Here is a 17,341-nt window from a genome sequence, read left to right as displayed (position 1 = left end):
CTGTCTCACTATGGCAGCAATTATGATAATCTGTTACTAATTAGAGAAATCATTAATAGGGTTGAAAAATTTGTTCCATCTTTGAAAATTAACGGAACTCGAATTTTGGAAATGAAATTGTTTAACTTGTTATTTCTGGATTCTTATAATTTCATCCCTGTAGCTTTAGCAAAGTTTCCCGCTACTTTTGGTATACCCAACGCCGCCAAAGGGTATTTCCCACATTTTTTATTCATTGTAATAGAACACAATTTTGATGTAAATAGACCGAATGAAACCAACTATGTTATAGAAAGTAATCTGTCCCCTATCGAAGCGTATGGTTGTCAATATTTTACAAGGAAACATTTAGATGCCTTCTTAAAATGGCATAACTCAGCATATAGTAAAGGTAAAGGTTTCAACTTCCTGAACGAGCTCAATTATTATTGTGAGAACGACACAATTTTACTATTCCTTGGATTTATAACGTTTCGTACATTACTCTTTAAAGTAACAGGCGTAGATCCATTTAATTGCGGCGCAATTACTCTTCCTGGCGTTTGCTCTTACGTATTTCGCAGGAATTATCTTAAACCCGATACTATAGGTATCATACCCGCTAATTATTATAGACTTAGCGAAAATTAGTCGATAGGGGCTATAGAATGGCTAGAGTGGACCTCGCACAAACAAAATATATCTATCAAATCATCCTTTAGAGGTAAAGAAACCAGAATACAAAAAGTCAAAGTAGACGGATTTTGTGAACTCAACAAGGAAATATTCGAGTACTGGGGGTGTTTCTATCATGGGTGTAAAATACACTTTCCCTTAAACAGAAACAAGCCGTTGCACGGAGACCCTGCGCAAACTTTGAATTCTAGATATATTAGAAGCATGATCATGTTAGCCAAGTTAGAATCCCTCAACTATAAAGTAAATGTCAAATGGGAGTGTGAATGGCAGAAGGAAAAAGTAAATAAACCAGAAATAATAGAGTTTTTAAAATGTAATGATATTATGCCTAAAATAGTAAAACGATTAGACCCCCGTGATGCATTCTTCGGGGGGAGATGTTGCGCAACAAAACTATACCATAAAACAACAGGATCGGAGCGAATTCACTACGTGGATTTCACAAGTCTATACCCATTCATTAATAAAACCACCAAGACATCCTGAAATCATATTAGATAACTTTCCCGACATATTTTCATTTGATGGACTTCTTAAATGTGACGTCTGGCCCACACAAAACCTAATTCATCCCGTTTTGCCCGCTCGTATTAACGGAAAACTAACATTTCCGTTATGCTACACCTGTTGTAAAACCCAGTTTCAAGGTGATTGCGAACATATTCCTGAACAAAGAGATTTGCGTTGCACATGGGTGGTCGACGAGTTACGCCATGCAGTAGAGAATGGTTACACAATCACACGAATGTACGAGGCTTAGTCATACAAAGTGACGCAATACGATCCCAGAACAAAACAGGGAGGACTGTTTAAAGATTATGTTAATACCTTTTTAGAGTATAAAACCCAAGCCAGTGGCTTCCCTGCAGATTGCCAGACTCAAGAAGATAGAGAGAACTACGTTAAAGGTTTCAAAGACGAAGAGGGTGTGGAACTGGATATCACTGAAGTAGAGAAAAATGAAGGTCTCAGATGCCTTAGCAAACTTATGCTCAACTCTTTTTGGGGTAAATTTTGCCAAAAAACAAGACACACCTCTACCGAATTAATCAAAGATGTCCACAAATTATACGGATTAATATTAAATCCTGATATAGAGGTTTAAAGTCTATTAACAATCAACGAAAGCTCAGTACTTGTAAAATACGAACACATTCTTGAAAACGAGATTGTGCACAAACACACAAACGTAGTTATCGCTTGTTACACAACAGCTATGGCCCGATTACATTTACTAAAACATCTTGAAAAGGTCGGTGACCTTTGCTTTTATTATGACACTGACAGTTTAGTGTACCTTTCAACAGACGGCGCTCATTTGCTACCCACAGGCGATTATTTGGGGGAGCTCAAAAATTAATTTGAATCCTATGGACCAGATGCCTATATTTGTGAATGGGGGAGTGCTGGACCAAAGAACTATTCTATGGACATTCTCGACCCTAAAACAGGCACTAAAACTAACATTATCAAAGTTAAAGGATTTTATTTAAACGCCTCTACTGAAAATTATATAAATTTTGAAACAATGAAGAAACTACTGGGAAAAAACAATGAAGGTGAACCTCTAATGAACTCGGTTCAAGTCCCTATTGGCCCTCAAATCAGACGTCTACAAGATCACACTCTGATCACGATCAACCAGACCAAAACATATCAGGTCGTAGTGGATAAAGTTAGAATGATATCTGACTATAAAACTAACCCATACGGTTATATTAACTAGAATCCTTGACATTTTCCACATAAGTTACAGTATCAGTATTTTAATTAGTATTTCAAGTATTATTTATAGTAATATTAACGTATTTAGACTAGTAACATGTAACAATATTTTAACGAATACGGAGCTTTTTTGGTAATATTTTTTGCATTTAGTAAGCTTTTTTTAATTAGTATATATTAACACTTTAGTTTAAAAATTAGTATTGAATTGTTTTGTATAAGTGTAATTTTTATTTTTTGATGATAATTATAGTAACGTTTTTTTAGTAATATTTCGATATTTTTATCCTTAATCGTATATCAGTATTTTAGCGTGTATAGAAAAATATATTTTTTCGTCTATCCTGTGAACATTTTAGTTTAATAATTAGCCTACTATTTGTACTAAAATCGTATAATAACCATTGTAGGTTTTAAATCATATTAAAAATTAGTATTGCTATATCTTCTATGAAGGTACATGGGTATGTATGTACTTAATAATCTCGCGCATAGTTATATTGTTCTATTTTCTATGATGGTAAATGTTTATGTGCTTAATCATCATGTACTACCATTTTTTTGAATTGGTATATATTTTGCCTCTTAGTGAATTTGTTTGATATCAAAACCATTGTAATTCGTATTTTCTAATGATGGTTTTTTTAGTAATGATTACGTATATCAATATTTTAGCGCGTAGTAAAATATATATTTTTCAGTCAATCCTATGACAATTTTTAATTTAATAACTAGTATTGTGTTTATTTGCCATGTATTCTATGTAACCCGTATTTTCTAACGTTTTTTTTTGTAATTTTTCGCATTTTAACTCCAGTAATTGTACTTATACTCCAAATTCGTATTAAAACTAATGAAATTCTTATGTTCTGAGTTTTCTTAGCAGTACTGCTTCATTTTAACTTCTAATCAACTACCAAACTGTGCAAAAACTGCCGGAATACCACGTTTATGGTATTAAAAATGTACTATTGTTCTAACCCTGTATTTCGTTTCCTAACTAATACACAAAATAGGAGAACACTTAGAACCGCATCATAGGGTTAGTTGAACCTTTTGCAATGTAAACCATATTTCAATTAAAATTAGTTCTTTAGTATGACATAAGCCTACATGGAGAGACCTTAAAATCGTACAAAGAATAACATTACGGGAAGGGTGGGTGTAGAAAGGGTCTACTGAGCCTATAGAATTACCAATAAATCATCCACTAAATGTATACAAAATCCTAAAGATACACCAAAATAATACCACTGTGGACACTGAGCGCCGTCACCATCGATAAGTCACGTGACGTCCTACCACTATATAATGAAAAAATCCCATATAAGTTCAAATCTCGCGCCATCACCTTAATAATCAACTAAATCTCCCGCCACAACTAGGGGGCGTTACAGTTCAAATTTACCGCCAACAATATCACGTGATACGTGACGTCATCAATTTCACCCCCCTACAGTGGTGGGCAAAACAGGAATGACATTCGCGGCGCGAATGAAATAACGTCATTCTTTTTCTCTCATTCCCCGAATGGCGAACGTTTTTTGATAGAGCGACACTTTCTCCTCCCACTCTATCAATTCCAACTACCGAACTCTATCACCCCTTCTCAAAATTGAAATGTCTCACCCTAGGAATGAAAAATTCCCTTTCCACAAAAGTCTTTCTTCAAACCGGAATGAAAAAAAAATTCCTCCTCTCTCCAAGGTGTAGCCTATACAATTACCGAGTGAAAATAGAGGCCTGCTCGAAATTATATCTCCGTTTGGGAATGAAAATTTCTTTTTTTAACCCGGTCATTCTCATTCCTGATTTCCGAATGTGGTCAGGACCGAATAACAAAATCATTCCTTACGCGACTTTTGTCGGTAGATGGCAGCTCAGTGATTACGGTTGTACTCTGAAATTGTATTAGAAGTAGTTGGAAGTCTTATCTCATCCTTAAACGACCGTGCGTACATATACTGGTTGCGCGTATATCTCTCGCTGATGATTAGAGAAGAGATTGGGAAAAGTAGGCTTTCATGCGCAGACTTTTTAAGATAAAATGAGGAGTGAGAAGAGATTTTTGGGGGGGGGGGGTCTTTTATCAAGTTCCATTGCAAGCCTCGAGGAACATTGATTTTTAGTCATATATTAATCATTAATAATCTCGGTTTCTTAAGGGCGGGGTGGGGGGTTTGGTGATGGTGAATTTTTACCTTTAAGGCCTTAGGAAATTATAATGAGGGTATGCCTTTCTCGAGGGGCTGGTCGCTCAATGTAATCGGTGTACATGGCTGTAACTTTGGGTGCATGAAGTGATTACGCGTAATCTTTGAAAGCGGTGCACTTGACAGTGGAAAAATAATTACACGTAATCCATAATCAGTGTACAGGGAAAGAAGTTATGATAGGTACAGTAGTACAGCTCTATTATAAAATCCAAATACGAGAAACTATCGGTTGATGGTTTTATTCCACCAAAGAAAAATGTTTGTTTGTGAAGATTGAATCACTGATGACTACCGAACATTCTCAATTTATTACGTCAGTAGTATGTAGAAATTACAATTAAGCTTTATCTACTGATTGCACTTAATAACTTTAATATTAATCATTTTATTACGGATTTTAACATATTAGGCATAAAATTACCTATTTTAATATATTAAGCATAAAATTACGTATTTTAATATATAGCAAGCATAAAATTACGGATTTTAAAATTAAGCATCAAGTTATTAATCTTATAAATAACGGAATTTCATCTTATTAATTGTAAGCTTCTGTGTGCTTGTTGTGTAGGCAGTTCTAGAAATTTTGGTTTTAAATATTACATAGTAATAAGAACATGTCTTTGTTGCTGGTGCGTGTCGGATTAGCCTTTTACTATTTTTATTCTTTCGGTATGTATCGATTCGACGATTCTTAGATCATAACAAAAACAGGCAGATGGTCTTTACTTACACCCAAATATCCTCACCCGTGGTCACTATCGTAAACTGTGTAAGCCACTTTTCGCCAGGCATACTTTTAGAATTATTTGTATTTTACGGAACATCCCATAACTTCTTACCTACATTTTACGGAAAAACCTAATTCATAGGCCCATCACGATAGAACTGATTCAGTCGGACTGACGCCACCGCGTTTTTTTACCATCTACAGCATTTAATCAAAGACTATAAAATAAGGAATGAAGACTGTTTCCATCCCTCGAACTTAATTCCGCAGATATTCTATTGTCGTGACTAATAACAATAATTGTGGAAGACAGGAATATGAAAAGAGTACAAATGAGTTTTGAGCGTTTTGTAAGGTATGAATATTTGTAGTCAAGACCAGATTTTAGAGCAGTAGTCATATATAGGGACAACATTCAAAAAGAGCTTTGTTAAGGATTTCGGGAAACCAACTTCCTGTAGACTGTGATTTGTTTAGCTGTAGTTAAAGCAAAGCCACGACTGTTTACCACTTACGTGACCTTCACCGGAAGTCGTTAACCAAACTAAACTAAACCACGACGTCTGCATTCCTTTATTTTATATTCTTTGATTCAATCGCCCCACAGACTTGCCACCCCCTCGACCCAGCCCGATTTTCACTGTCTCTCCTAGCTTGGAAACGGTTGGATGGTTTAAATCAGTATAGGCTAGAGGAAGAGATAGTCTGACGTCACGCAGCCCCTCTCTGGTTGGCATTTTTGCGCGTAGAATACTGTTTACAACCGTTAGGGGGATGAAACTACAGTAAGAGATAGAAGAGATGACACTGACCTAAGAGTAAAGGGTATGACGTTTGCATACGTAAAACTGACATTACTCTATCTTAAGGGGGAAGAGTACCGACCAATGTTTCGAATGTCGCTCAGGTGAGCGGGTGTGGATCCCGTTCGGATTATAGGGGAAAGTTTGAATTTTTCTTCGTATAAGCTATCCCACAATCGGAGTTCAATTCTTCTTACCGAAAAGATAACTCTATCAATGCTATTGATAATAATTGCTTTGAGCGATGGGCGACGCTGAATTCCTAGGGTGAGACACAGCTGTGACCAATGTAAAAAAAGAAGAAGAAAAAAAAGAGGCTTAGTTGATTCCTCAACCCGAGGGGCAAGTCACTAGTGAAATGCACCAGTTTAAACAATGGAAGATAAATTTTAAACGCTGGCGCCCGGCTGTCTCTTTTGACATAGACTGACTATACACGCTATATGAGGGTAATGAAAATAATAATAAGGAAAAATATTGCGTAATCTTATAGGAAATGTTTCTGTTGAATTGTCTTAAAGTTAAAAAAAAAACATTACGGCCATTAAACGATTAAAAATTATGCCATGTAGAATTTAAGTTATTAAACCCAAGTTAGCGAACAGTGAAAAATCATGTTTATATCCAACATCATGAATACGATTTTTAGCTTGGACATAATTTAGTAAGCTTATATTAAGGGTTTGCGTGGCTTGTTTAAATGTAACTATTGATTAAAGTGTCTTTCAGTTTCAAGGCGGAAAAGCCCAAGTTTTTTTTATTTTATTAGTCGAAAAAGTAAAATGAGCCCCTGCAGCAAAGCCGAGTCGGGCCGACTAGTCGGCTGGCAGTCTCCCCGACTTTCCAAAGACTGGTATTGATTGGGTCATATGGAAAGCCCCCGCGGAGTCGAAATGTCCTACCCGCCCCACAGTCGGCCGACTGCTTTTGTTTGAAACAAAAAAGACTGACGGCCTACTAACATTGTATTATCTACCGGACTTTAAATATCCATGAAACGTATATCTTAGCCGACCTTAGTACTCTAGGTTTGCCTACTGTTGGCCGTCCGAAATTAGACCTTGTGACCGACCTTTAAACAACTTTGGAAAAGCACTTTTGCTGGCTGTAACATTGCTTCCTAAACCACTACCTCCCGACCAAAATTATCTTGCGCCCGACTCTTAGATAGCTTTCAAAAAATGTGCACTGATCTCTAGAAGGTGACTAGTCCCATAAACGTAGGCCCAAGCTAAGGGGAAGACTTAACTTCCCATTTTTTGTCTTACTACAACATCAGTGAACAAAGTGACAGCAATGAAAATGTTTATTCTTTTATTTGAATATAAAACCACTTGTTTCATATCACTGTTATGCTCTATCACAGAAGCTTAAGTGTATAGAGAAAAATAATGGACCCCGCACGATTAAAAATGAGAAATGGTTTCGATTAATTGAGTCGAAACTATGAATACCATGGTTAAATGTACTGGGTCCATGTCCAAAACAAATGAAAGTAATTTAAATGAAATGAGGAATCGTAGTAATTTTCTTAGTCTTCATCGTCATCATCTGTCAGCTGTTGACGATTTTCTTGACTTCTTCTGTTATTATTTCTTTGCCCACGTCCTCCATATCGATCTTTAGCATGCTTTATCCAGGTTTTCATGACTGTTTCCACCTCGAACTCTTTGGTGTGTTTAAGTTTTTGCGTCTTTCGTACAGCATCTTAAAAAACATGACATTGTTTATTAAATGGTGATAATTCCCTTTAAGACACGAATTATTTACCAATAACAATATTTCTAAGGCGTAGGTTTTGAAAGGAAATTTTTTCATTTCTACCATTCCAATTCATTTTCAGGACAACTTCTTGTGCGAGAACTGTTTTCAAGATTCGTCTTGTTGTGTCCGATACTTTTTACCTCCATAGCCTCCAAGATAAGCAACCTTGAAACAATTTTTTAAGTTTACATAACGGTAGTGAGCAAAACAGTGACATTAGATAAGTACTGCTTTCTTATAGTTCTCTTTGTTTTCCACGAATTCTTCAAAATCGTTTAAATCATCTATTGATGTCAAAGGGAAATTTGGAAATTCAGAATTTTGAGCTGAGAATGACAGGTCCTCATTTTCCAAGTGCTGATTGGTCAAAATTTTATCCACTTTGTCATTTAAATCTGACAACATTCGAAAGACGGCTTTTTGGAATTTCTCTTGAGATAAATTATCTGAAATAGATTATACATATAATTGGTTTTCCTGAGCAATTAACATCACGCATTTAACCTGATGATAAGGCACGACTTTTAGTTGATCTTTTAAAGGAGACGCTTTGATGTGGAGCTATAAAAGGAGGAAGAAATTCTACCATTAAACTCTTCACTTAATTTTTTGACCATATTGTAAATAATTTCAACTGTCGTTGGTTTTTAGAATGATCAATTATAGTTACCTCGTATTTCTTGAAGACCATCACTCAACTCGTTATCATCATCTAAATCCAGTAAATTTTAGTTAATATTTTTTTACAGAACTGATATAAATACAATATTTTGTCGACTTATTCTTTCTGTAAAAACGTTTAAAATAATACCATTTCTGTCAGGTACATTAGAATCATCTTTCGGAATGTCATCAATGCATGGTTCAAATGCATCTCCTTTATCTTGAGCGTGTCTGTTATCTGTATATAAAATTGTTCAATTTTCAAGCTGAATGAATTTCTGATGCTTGAAAAGTAATCCATTAAAAACACAATAATTAAATCAAATTACCCGACACTTCTTCGCCTAAGAAATCGTCGCGAATATTTTCAAGTACTGTTCTCTGACGCTCTGCAGACACCGTTTTAGGAACTGTCGTCTGACGCTCTGTAGACACCGTTTTAGGAACTGCCGTCTGACGCTCTGCAGACACCGTTTTAGGAACAGTTGTCTGACGCTCTGCAGACACCGTTTTAGGAACTGTCGTCTGACGCTCTGCAGACACCGTTTTAGGAACAGTCGTCTGACGCTCTGCAGACACCGTTTTAGGAACAGTCGTCTGACGCTCTGCAGACACCGTTTTAGGAACTGTCGTCTGACACCCTGCAGACACCGATTTAGGAACTGTCATTGATAGATCTGCTGTCAAATTATTTGGACTAGCCATAATTAAGTCTTCTGGCACAGTTTTTGGAGTTGTCTGAGTTTGGTTCGTAGTAGTTTTGTTTTGGTCAGCAGCTTTGTGGGAAAAAGTTTAATTAAAGCTTGATGATGGACAAATGAATACATAATTAAACTGATCCTTTTATTTGAAAAACGTACTGCGAGAATTTCGGAATGTTGCATTAAATTCTTGAATAGGTTCTTAAGACACAAAATAAATTAGATTATTCTTCGTTGACAAAAACCATATATCTTACCAGGTATCGGATTGTTGGGCTTGTAAACGGGAGGTTTTGGCAGTTTAAGCGACTTTCCGAACCGTTTTGAAGTGAGTTTTTCCTTTTCAGCTTTATCTACGAAAATATAATTTTTAAGGGAGGCTAAATTGAGATGGAAAGCTAATCAAAGCAAACTTTTGTCAAACTACGGCAATCTCTAAGAATAATTTGGTGCTATAAATTAAATGGTTTAACCTTTTTTTCCTGATAGTTTGACTTTTTTTGCTGGTCTAATACTAGTAGTTGAGTCATCACTGCAGTCTTCACTCTCTTGCTCACTACTCTCATCAAATCTTCTAATATTACGTTTCTTTCGTTTCCCTCTTCCGGTGAACTTATCAGGGTCGTCAGTACCAAGGTCGGAAGTTACCTCAGCTTTGGAGCAAAGTTCTCTAGCATGGCCATATGTTTCTATATGATAACAATTAATGAGTATTATAATCTTCAATATTAAGTGCTTACCAATCGAAACTGTATATCTGATATTACCAGTTCTACGGTATATTTTCACAGCGAAGTCCATCCAATCCTGTTCAGGATCACAACCGTTCTTTATCATCCTTGTAATATCTGAAGATTTTGTTCCTTTACTAGGCCACTTGCATAACCTTTCCGATATGCACCATGATGAGGGTACAACTTCAACCGAGTTATCTTTTGTAAAGTTTACAATTGCATACATCTACATAGATTTATTATTCATTAGACCATTTTCTACACTACTTTTTAACACAGAGTGGAGTAATGTTTTTCCGTCATTAACAGTTATGAAGCAATGGAATGAGAGTAACAATATCTTTGTGGTTTGGGAGAAGCATGCATTTTTGTGCTATAGATGACATAGGATAAATCTTGATTTCATGTTGAACTTTCCCATTAAATATTCCAAGCTTTGAAGATTCCAGAGGATAATCAAATAAATCATGGTCAAACAAGCAAATTTTTCCAAATATAAATATTTCTTCGCGGTCATTTTGAAATATTCCTTTAACTAAAACCACCTCTTCGGTTTGGAGTTTGAAACAATTGTCACCCTTAAAGCTCGAAATAACAAATTTATCTGTGTGAAGTTTTTTGTAGCACAGAGAATTCAATGGCAAGATAGGCTCGTTGCATTGATAAGGGCGTTTCAACAGCTTTTCCACAATCCTTTCTTTTTTATTTAAAAATATTTCAGATTCTCCCATCCTTTTTATGACTTGCTGCAGAGGCTTATTTGGTGTGCGTATGGATTTTTTCAAAAATTGTAAAAAAATTTCAAAGGGAAATGCACTGTAACCGTCTAGTTTTCCGAACTTTTTAACGTCATTCGCAACGTGGGTTAAGGCATGAACGTTCATTACCATAAACTCAATTCCATAAAACCCTGGGCAGCTCTTAACAAATAAATCTAGTAACTCATTAGCATAGTCGCTATGAGTTTTATGTAACACAGGGTGAGCCAAAATATAGGCTGCACAATGGAATAACCTAAAGTGATTAAGCACATCATCTTTAACGACATTCATCAATATCACTGGCCCTGTGTATAACATAAACTGCCGAAATTCCGTTGCTTTCCATCGGTCTACGTGCTTCAGAGATCTAGGTTTCCGTGCAAATTCATTTGGGATGTATTTTCGGCACCGTTCAATTTTATCATTTAGAACCCCAACTAGTCGACTTCCAATTCTAACCTTTAAATTTCCGCTTAAAAATGCATGTAACAATTTTTTGGTCACACCCAAGCACATAAGATGCATATAGTCTAGAGGGAACTGGTGTACCATGTCAATTTCAAGAGAACTTAGAGGAGTGAGATTTCCTAGTAAATGGTGACCATCATCATCTTTATTCCTGAATGTGTCATTGAAACGAGGCCTAGCACAGTTTTCTTCGTCAAAAAATAGCGTGCGGTGGTTAATTCTTACTCCTTCAATCGTGCATTTGTCACAAGAACTAAAGCCAGTGTGGCCCTTCGTTTTTTTCACAAATGCGCGAGCCGGAGTGTCAAGAATTAAAGGCCCTTTCACATCACACCCGAATATTTTCCCATGATACATAAAACCGTTGGTGTCTAGATCCTTCAGATCTCTAATTAATGGTCCCAAATATTCTTCTAAATTACCAGGCTTTGTGTCTCCACAAAATATTCCAACTACGAATGGTCTTCCAATTATACCCTCCGTAAAACAGTATATTGCAGCCAAAATTGGCCAAAAGTTTTTAAGAGAGCTATTAAATAGCGGAAGGCCATCTATATTTATAGCAAAAGATATAGTCCTCGTATAGTTTAGATGCTTCTCTAAAAACTGGGAAATGCCTTGATCAAATCCAACATGGTGATACTCGCCATTTTCTATATTTGTTGTTGCGGCATGTCTAGGAGTTTTAAGAAGAGAACGCGTGTCTTTTGGAAGGTTATGGCCATGGTTTCTCAGAATGTTTAGAAGAGCATTTGCTGTAGTGTGGGTTACATTGTGAGTTACAACCCTGGTTTTAATGTCATCAAAAATATTGGTAGGTCCTTCCTCATCGGAACTTTCATCTCGTTCACTATCAGAAGGAAAAGGGGAGGGCGGATTTCGTCCAGAATCTGAAATGTCTTCACTACTACTAGCCATGTGAAAAGATTCTGCCCCTATATTGTAAGTTGATGTGTCCGAAGCGCTAGAGCCTCTTATTTCTAACATCACTGGGCGATTTTCGGTATGATTAGGGTTTTGAGCAGACGTTGACTGATTGCTATCGGAACTACTTATGCCTTCCAATACATTTTTGATATAATTTGACCTTTTCCTACGCTTATGTCTAGGTGTGATATCCGATTCCTTTCGATACGAAACACGTTTGTTACATATTTGTTCCATTGCTTCACAAATTTACATGAAGCTTGTAAAAACAAATATATTATAGTTGAGTTTTATCTTTCTCTGTCCAGGGAAAGATAGCTGCTTAAACTAGATTGGAATTTCCAGGCCTCATAGTTTAAAAATGCCGAGCACGTTAGAGTCAAAGCATAACTTAAATGGCCGTAAGCCCGTAGCCGTAAGTAAATTGGTTTATGGCAAGGCTTAGGTTTCGAAGGTAAATAAAATCTACGTACCTTTAAGTCCCTATTATTGAGATGACGAAACAAAATTTCCCTGGTTTTATGGAACTTTTCCTGAACGTGTCACGTATGCTGTCTTGACACGATTTCTTAATTAAAATTACACTCGTTTGTTTCCCGCCTAAAAACAATGCGTTCGTTTCCCGCGTAAAAACCACGCCGCTCGAGCACCCGCGCTTAATCCGTTCCGCAGCCAACAAATTTTCTATTTCTCTCCGCCGCGAATGGTAGGCTGACGAAATATTCTCCTTGGCTGATGCAATCGCTCTCATACGTTAAGAAAGCCCTCTGGCGACGGTTGAATTTTAAGCGCAATAATTTCTATGATTAAATATCTATATCTAGATATTTATATCCAGCAATATCAAGTTTTTCCTGATAGCTAAAATAACGAATCCCATAAAATTGATTGGAACATTAACTATCTTGCTAGATGGCACTTATAGTTTACAGACTAGGAGTGTTCATACCATTTACCCAATGAAAACTTGAATAATACATTCAAATATTTAAATCCTCCTAGTCTGTAATCTCTCTGAATTTTGATTGATTTAAATGAAAAAAAAAGTTACAATCGGCCTAATTAAAAGATTACAGGCTATGTGTGATAAAAAACACAAATGGAGAGTTGGCCATTCTAGTGAATAAGATCATTAAGCATTGACCATTAATCATATTGTTGGCCGACTGGCGGATTTTGGTGACTAAAATCAAAACCTGTGACCACAAAAAGAGTGTCGGCCGACTGGCAGATTTTGGTCACAAAATCAAAACGTGTGACTACAAAAAAGAGTGTCGGCCGACTGGTAGGTATTTGGGACTACAACAAGCAAATATGAGACCACTAAAATGACAATCGGCCAACTGTTTGAAACAAAGGACAAAAATCAACAAATTTATGACCATTAAAAAGCGTGTCGGCCAACTCTATATTATGGGGGTAAATATAAGTATATTGAGAGACAACAAAATTCCCTGTTGGCCTACACCTAGTTTTGGAGAACTTTTTTTTTCAAAATTTTCCGCCTCTTGCCCGACTTCTGAGACTCTGGCCCGACTGATATTGGGACGTCGCGTGCTACAGGGGAGGTTACAAACATAAATTGTGTTAGTCTTGTTAAACAATCTTTTAAAAAGTTAAGTCAGAAAAGATTGTTTCAAACATAGGAGAAAAGCGGCCGAGTGGACGTCACAAATCAGCAAACTGGTTCTACACGTTCTTTCCAGAGGGATGTGCGGCGATACGCAGGAATGTAATTTAGCTTTAAGCTTTGACGTGGCAGCGTCAAAGTTTGAAACTACATTAAATTCCAAGTATCAAATGCGCAAGGTCTTAAAAACGAATCCCAGCAGTGGGTGAATCCAGAACCATTCACTGACTGAAAAAAAAAGAGTTATTTGGTCTTAAGCCGGGCGTGACGGTGTCCTTCCTTAAGACTAAAATTTAGTCGGTATGTGATATTAGAAAGGCAATTTTAAGCAGGTAATGTTTCAAACCTAAGTTTAAGACGCCAAAATTGTAAAGTTGTAATCCAGAGATGAGCATCCAAGAAAAGAGAGAAAAAAATCTACCCTATCGTTTCCACGTCACCCATGAGGTACGATAGAACCGAGTAGTTTAATCATAAGAACGACGTGGCGGCGTAGTTCTTAAGATTAAATTTACTCGATGTATGACGCGTTTTTGTTTGGAGGAAGTGTACAAGTTACGCGCTTCACTCCGAGGGGTTTCGCCAGTAGCCCTAATCCCCTCTTTACGCCAATGCGTGACTCGACGACGGACGGACTCCTAAAGAGAAGATAGAAGATAAAAGATAAGCTCTTCGTTCATTTCTAGGGATATCCTGTCTGCTAGTGACACTTGAACTGTGATAGAGTAGGTGTATTGGCTGTGATATACTAGTTACTGGGTAGTCTTTTGGTTAGTAGAGTGCGAGTGGAGCTTGATGTTTAGTTAGTATCTCGGTTACGGAAGAGCAGATGACAGGATATAACGGGATATAATGAGAAAGCGAGAGCGAGTCTTTATTACATAGTAAGGCCTAATCTCTTACAATTTCATTGAAGTGCATGCATAATGAGGGAATCGAAAACTCACCTCTGGCTCATCTATTTCTCTGTCATCAGGCTGCTATTTTCTCGAAGCGTCAACATTGCAGCCACGCGCTTGACCGTCTTGCTCTGAGAATATACCCCGCAAATAAGAACATTCTCTCAACATCCTTCTAGCCAATTTGGCTAAATAAGGGACTCTATTTTCCTTCAGCTTCCAAAACCCCAGCGGCGAAAACAGGTCCTCATCCTCGAGAAGTGGCTCCGCTAAGTAGTCTTCTAGATTTTATTCTGCACTGGGCCCAGAATAGTCTGGCTGCTGCAGTTCAGGGAAAAGATCGTGCATGTCATTTTTCGCTTCTGCTATTGATTCAGCCAGCGCCGTCAGTATTGTCTTCAAATGCTCTACTGCTCTTTCTTTTGTCCAACATTTAAAGTTTGGATAATCATCTATCCATTCAGGATTTTGGAAAGGCCTTTTTAAAAGAAAATAATAGATTCAATTGTTGATATGTAAGTTTAGAATGTTTACACCTTACCATCAAAAACTGAAGAATTTATTCCTGGATGAAGGAGGCTTGCTAGGACGTAATCGCTATCCGACACCTCTTCCTCGAATCTCTTAGCCATGAGCTTCAAGAGCTCAGATTGTAGTTTATGCAAGTAAGGACTCCTCATTTCCCTTACTTGCTGAAATACTCCCAGCAGGGTTGGAATCATTTTGGATGCCACGGGGGCCTGCGATTGGAAGAGGTCAGTCGACCACTTAAACGGACGAAGAAGAGCCAACATATCTTTTAGGATATAAATATCATTTTCACTGGGCAAAGTCAGATGGTCAGGACCATTTCGGTCCGACTTTGCCAGTAGGATTGTAGCTCTTAGAGCTTCAATCATGCCAGGCTTTTGAAAAAAAAAGAAAACAATTATATTAAATATGTTACGTCACACTTTCATTAAACACAATATACCTCAATTAGTCGTTCTATAGCCATAAAAACGGAGTTCCATCGAACACCACCATCCTGCGTCAGATCTCGCCCTCCCGGCGATCGTGACTTAAATGAATCGGTCCATTTCGGTGAACGGCGAAGCCATGTGATCCACTCGTTGACTTTTTTGACCATGCGTTGTGATCTTTTGCAGTTTCTTAGTGCTCCATTCACAACTAATTGTAGGCTATGGGCGACGCATGTTTTTCTTGAATCCGCGGTCAAAAAGACTACATCTTCTGAATCGTCCCATCCCTCGGAAGAAGCCTGAGATGTTGCATCCAAACCCATCGCGCCATTTAAGCCTGTTATGTTTTGGGAATGCAGCCATTAGTGACGGAGAAAACTATCATAGTGCAAAAAAATAAAATTACTACCTTTATCAAGAACTACAATTTCATCCTCACTCTCAGACTCAATCTCATTCGCCCTAACTAATGATAGGTTTGTGGGCCACGGATCGTTAAAAACCTTATCCATATTCAAGGCTAGGGATATGTTCGCCGCGTTGTCCGCACAAACGCAGAAGACCTTCCATGGAAAGCATAAACCTTGTCAAAGTTGGACATACTTTTCAAAATATCAATATCAAGAGAGCTATATTTACCTTGTGACGTTCATATCCTGCCTCCTCGCTCATCTCCTTCAATTTCTTGCTGATGGCCTCTCCGGTATGCTTCCCCGGAAAATGACTAAAGCCGACCAGATGGTTTCGGAAATACCAATCTTCATCGATGAATTGGCATCGTAGACCCAAGAAGGAATCCCTGGTCCTACTACTTTATATGTCAAGAATTTCATGGATGTCTTGACTGGCAATATTCCCCAACATCTCCTGTAACGATTCTAATTTTTAAAATTCATAATAAAATTCCAAAATTTAGTCAAATAGCCTACCTTAACCAAAAGTTGAAGATGGTTGGCCTGTGAGTCCATATCCCGAACAAGTGTCCTTCTTGAGACATCACGACATTGGGGATTCAGCGTATGGCATACATCCCTAAAGCCCCCCTTCTCCACTGTGAGGAATGGCGCGTGGTCTTTAGCCACCATTTGCACCAATTTTTTTCTAAATACAAGGTATTCTTTGCCCCTAAGAGACCATCGCTTCGCTATCGATGGGCTGGATTTCATGCTTTCAATTCTACCACTAGTCCGCGGCCGTTTTCCTTCCATATGCACGAGGGTATATCCACTAAAGAAATTTCAAAATAGATCCCGAAAAAAGGATAATGGATGGTAAGTGAAATATTACATAAAAAAGACTATGGCTATACAGGGTGTTTCTGATAAGTCTGCCATAAATCAAGGGGCGTGTTCTTTGGGTCAAACTGAGTGCAAAGTGTCAAAGAACATGGGGTGTACAAGAATTTGCAACGAAGATATGGCCCCCCAAACATTGGCCCCTAAAACAAGAAAATATTCGAAAATGTAGACTAAAACAAATTCAGCCTTATCAACTTGTTTAGAAATAATGAGACAATTTCAATGGTTTCCCTCTAACATCGTTATTGAACTTTCACCTGGCAGAAGTGTATTAAATGAGTAGAAGTATGCCTACTCTAGTAAAGTAAATTCAAAGTATCATGGTACCTTTCGGTTGGTATTACTTTTATTCTTAACAAGTTAACATGGACGTTACAGGTAT

General features: G+C 37.4%; 1 protein-coding gene and 1 long non-coding RNA gene across 3 annotated transcripts in view; one reads left to right on the top strand and one right to left on the bottom strand.

Annotated features, from left to right (window-relative positions):
* Window positions 1–17,088, top strand: part of LOC149593696 (uncharacterized) — a 91,284-nt gene extending 74,196 nt beyond the window's left edge. Inside the window, exon 4 of the long non-coding RNA XR_016379522.1 lies at window positions 16,973–17,088. This is a non-coding gene — a long non-coding RNA (uncharacterized LOC149593696). The remainder of the gene's footprint in view (window positions 1–16,972) is intronic.
* On the bottom strand, window positions 7,987–13,001 carry LOC149593697 (uncharacterized). 2 transcript variants are annotated; one of them, XM_089861672.1, is made up of 9 exons: window positions 12,644–13,001; window positions 10,048–10,240; window positions 9,754–9,969; window positions 9,538–9,633; window positions 9,440–9,481; window positions 8,728–9,355; window positions 8,587–8,628; window positions 8,421–8,477; window positions 8,324–8,362 (listed from the first exon to the last, which is right to left on the bottom strand). In XM_089861672.1, exons 2-6 carry the CDS (start codon window positions 10,238–10,240, stop codon window positions 8,895–8,897), a joined length of 1,008 nt encoding a protein of 335 aa, XP_089717798.1. In that variant the 5' UTR covers window positions 12,644–13,001; the 3' UTR covers window positions 8,324–8,362; window positions 8,421–8,477; window positions 8,587–8,628; window positions 8,728–8,894. The 2 variants fall into 2 exon arrangements, with proteins under 2 accessions (XP_089717797.1, XP_089717798.1); XM_089861671.1 differs by having other exon boundaries at window positions 7,987–8,477.
* Window positions 17,089–17,341: the final 253 nt, after the last annotated feature.

The sequence above is a fragment of the Phalangium opilio genome, unplaced genomic scaffold (genome assembly GCF_054372755.1).
Source record: "Phalangium opilio isolate 3A_F unplaced genomic scaffold, DU_Popi_V2 ptg000487l_1, whole genome shotgun sequence".
Lineage (NCBI taxonomy): Eukaryota > Metazoa > Arthropoda > Arachnida > Opiliones > Phalangiidae > Phalangium > Phalangium opilio.
Note: the sequence above shows the minus strand (reverse complement) of the source record. Positions and strands in the feature narration are given on the sequence as shown.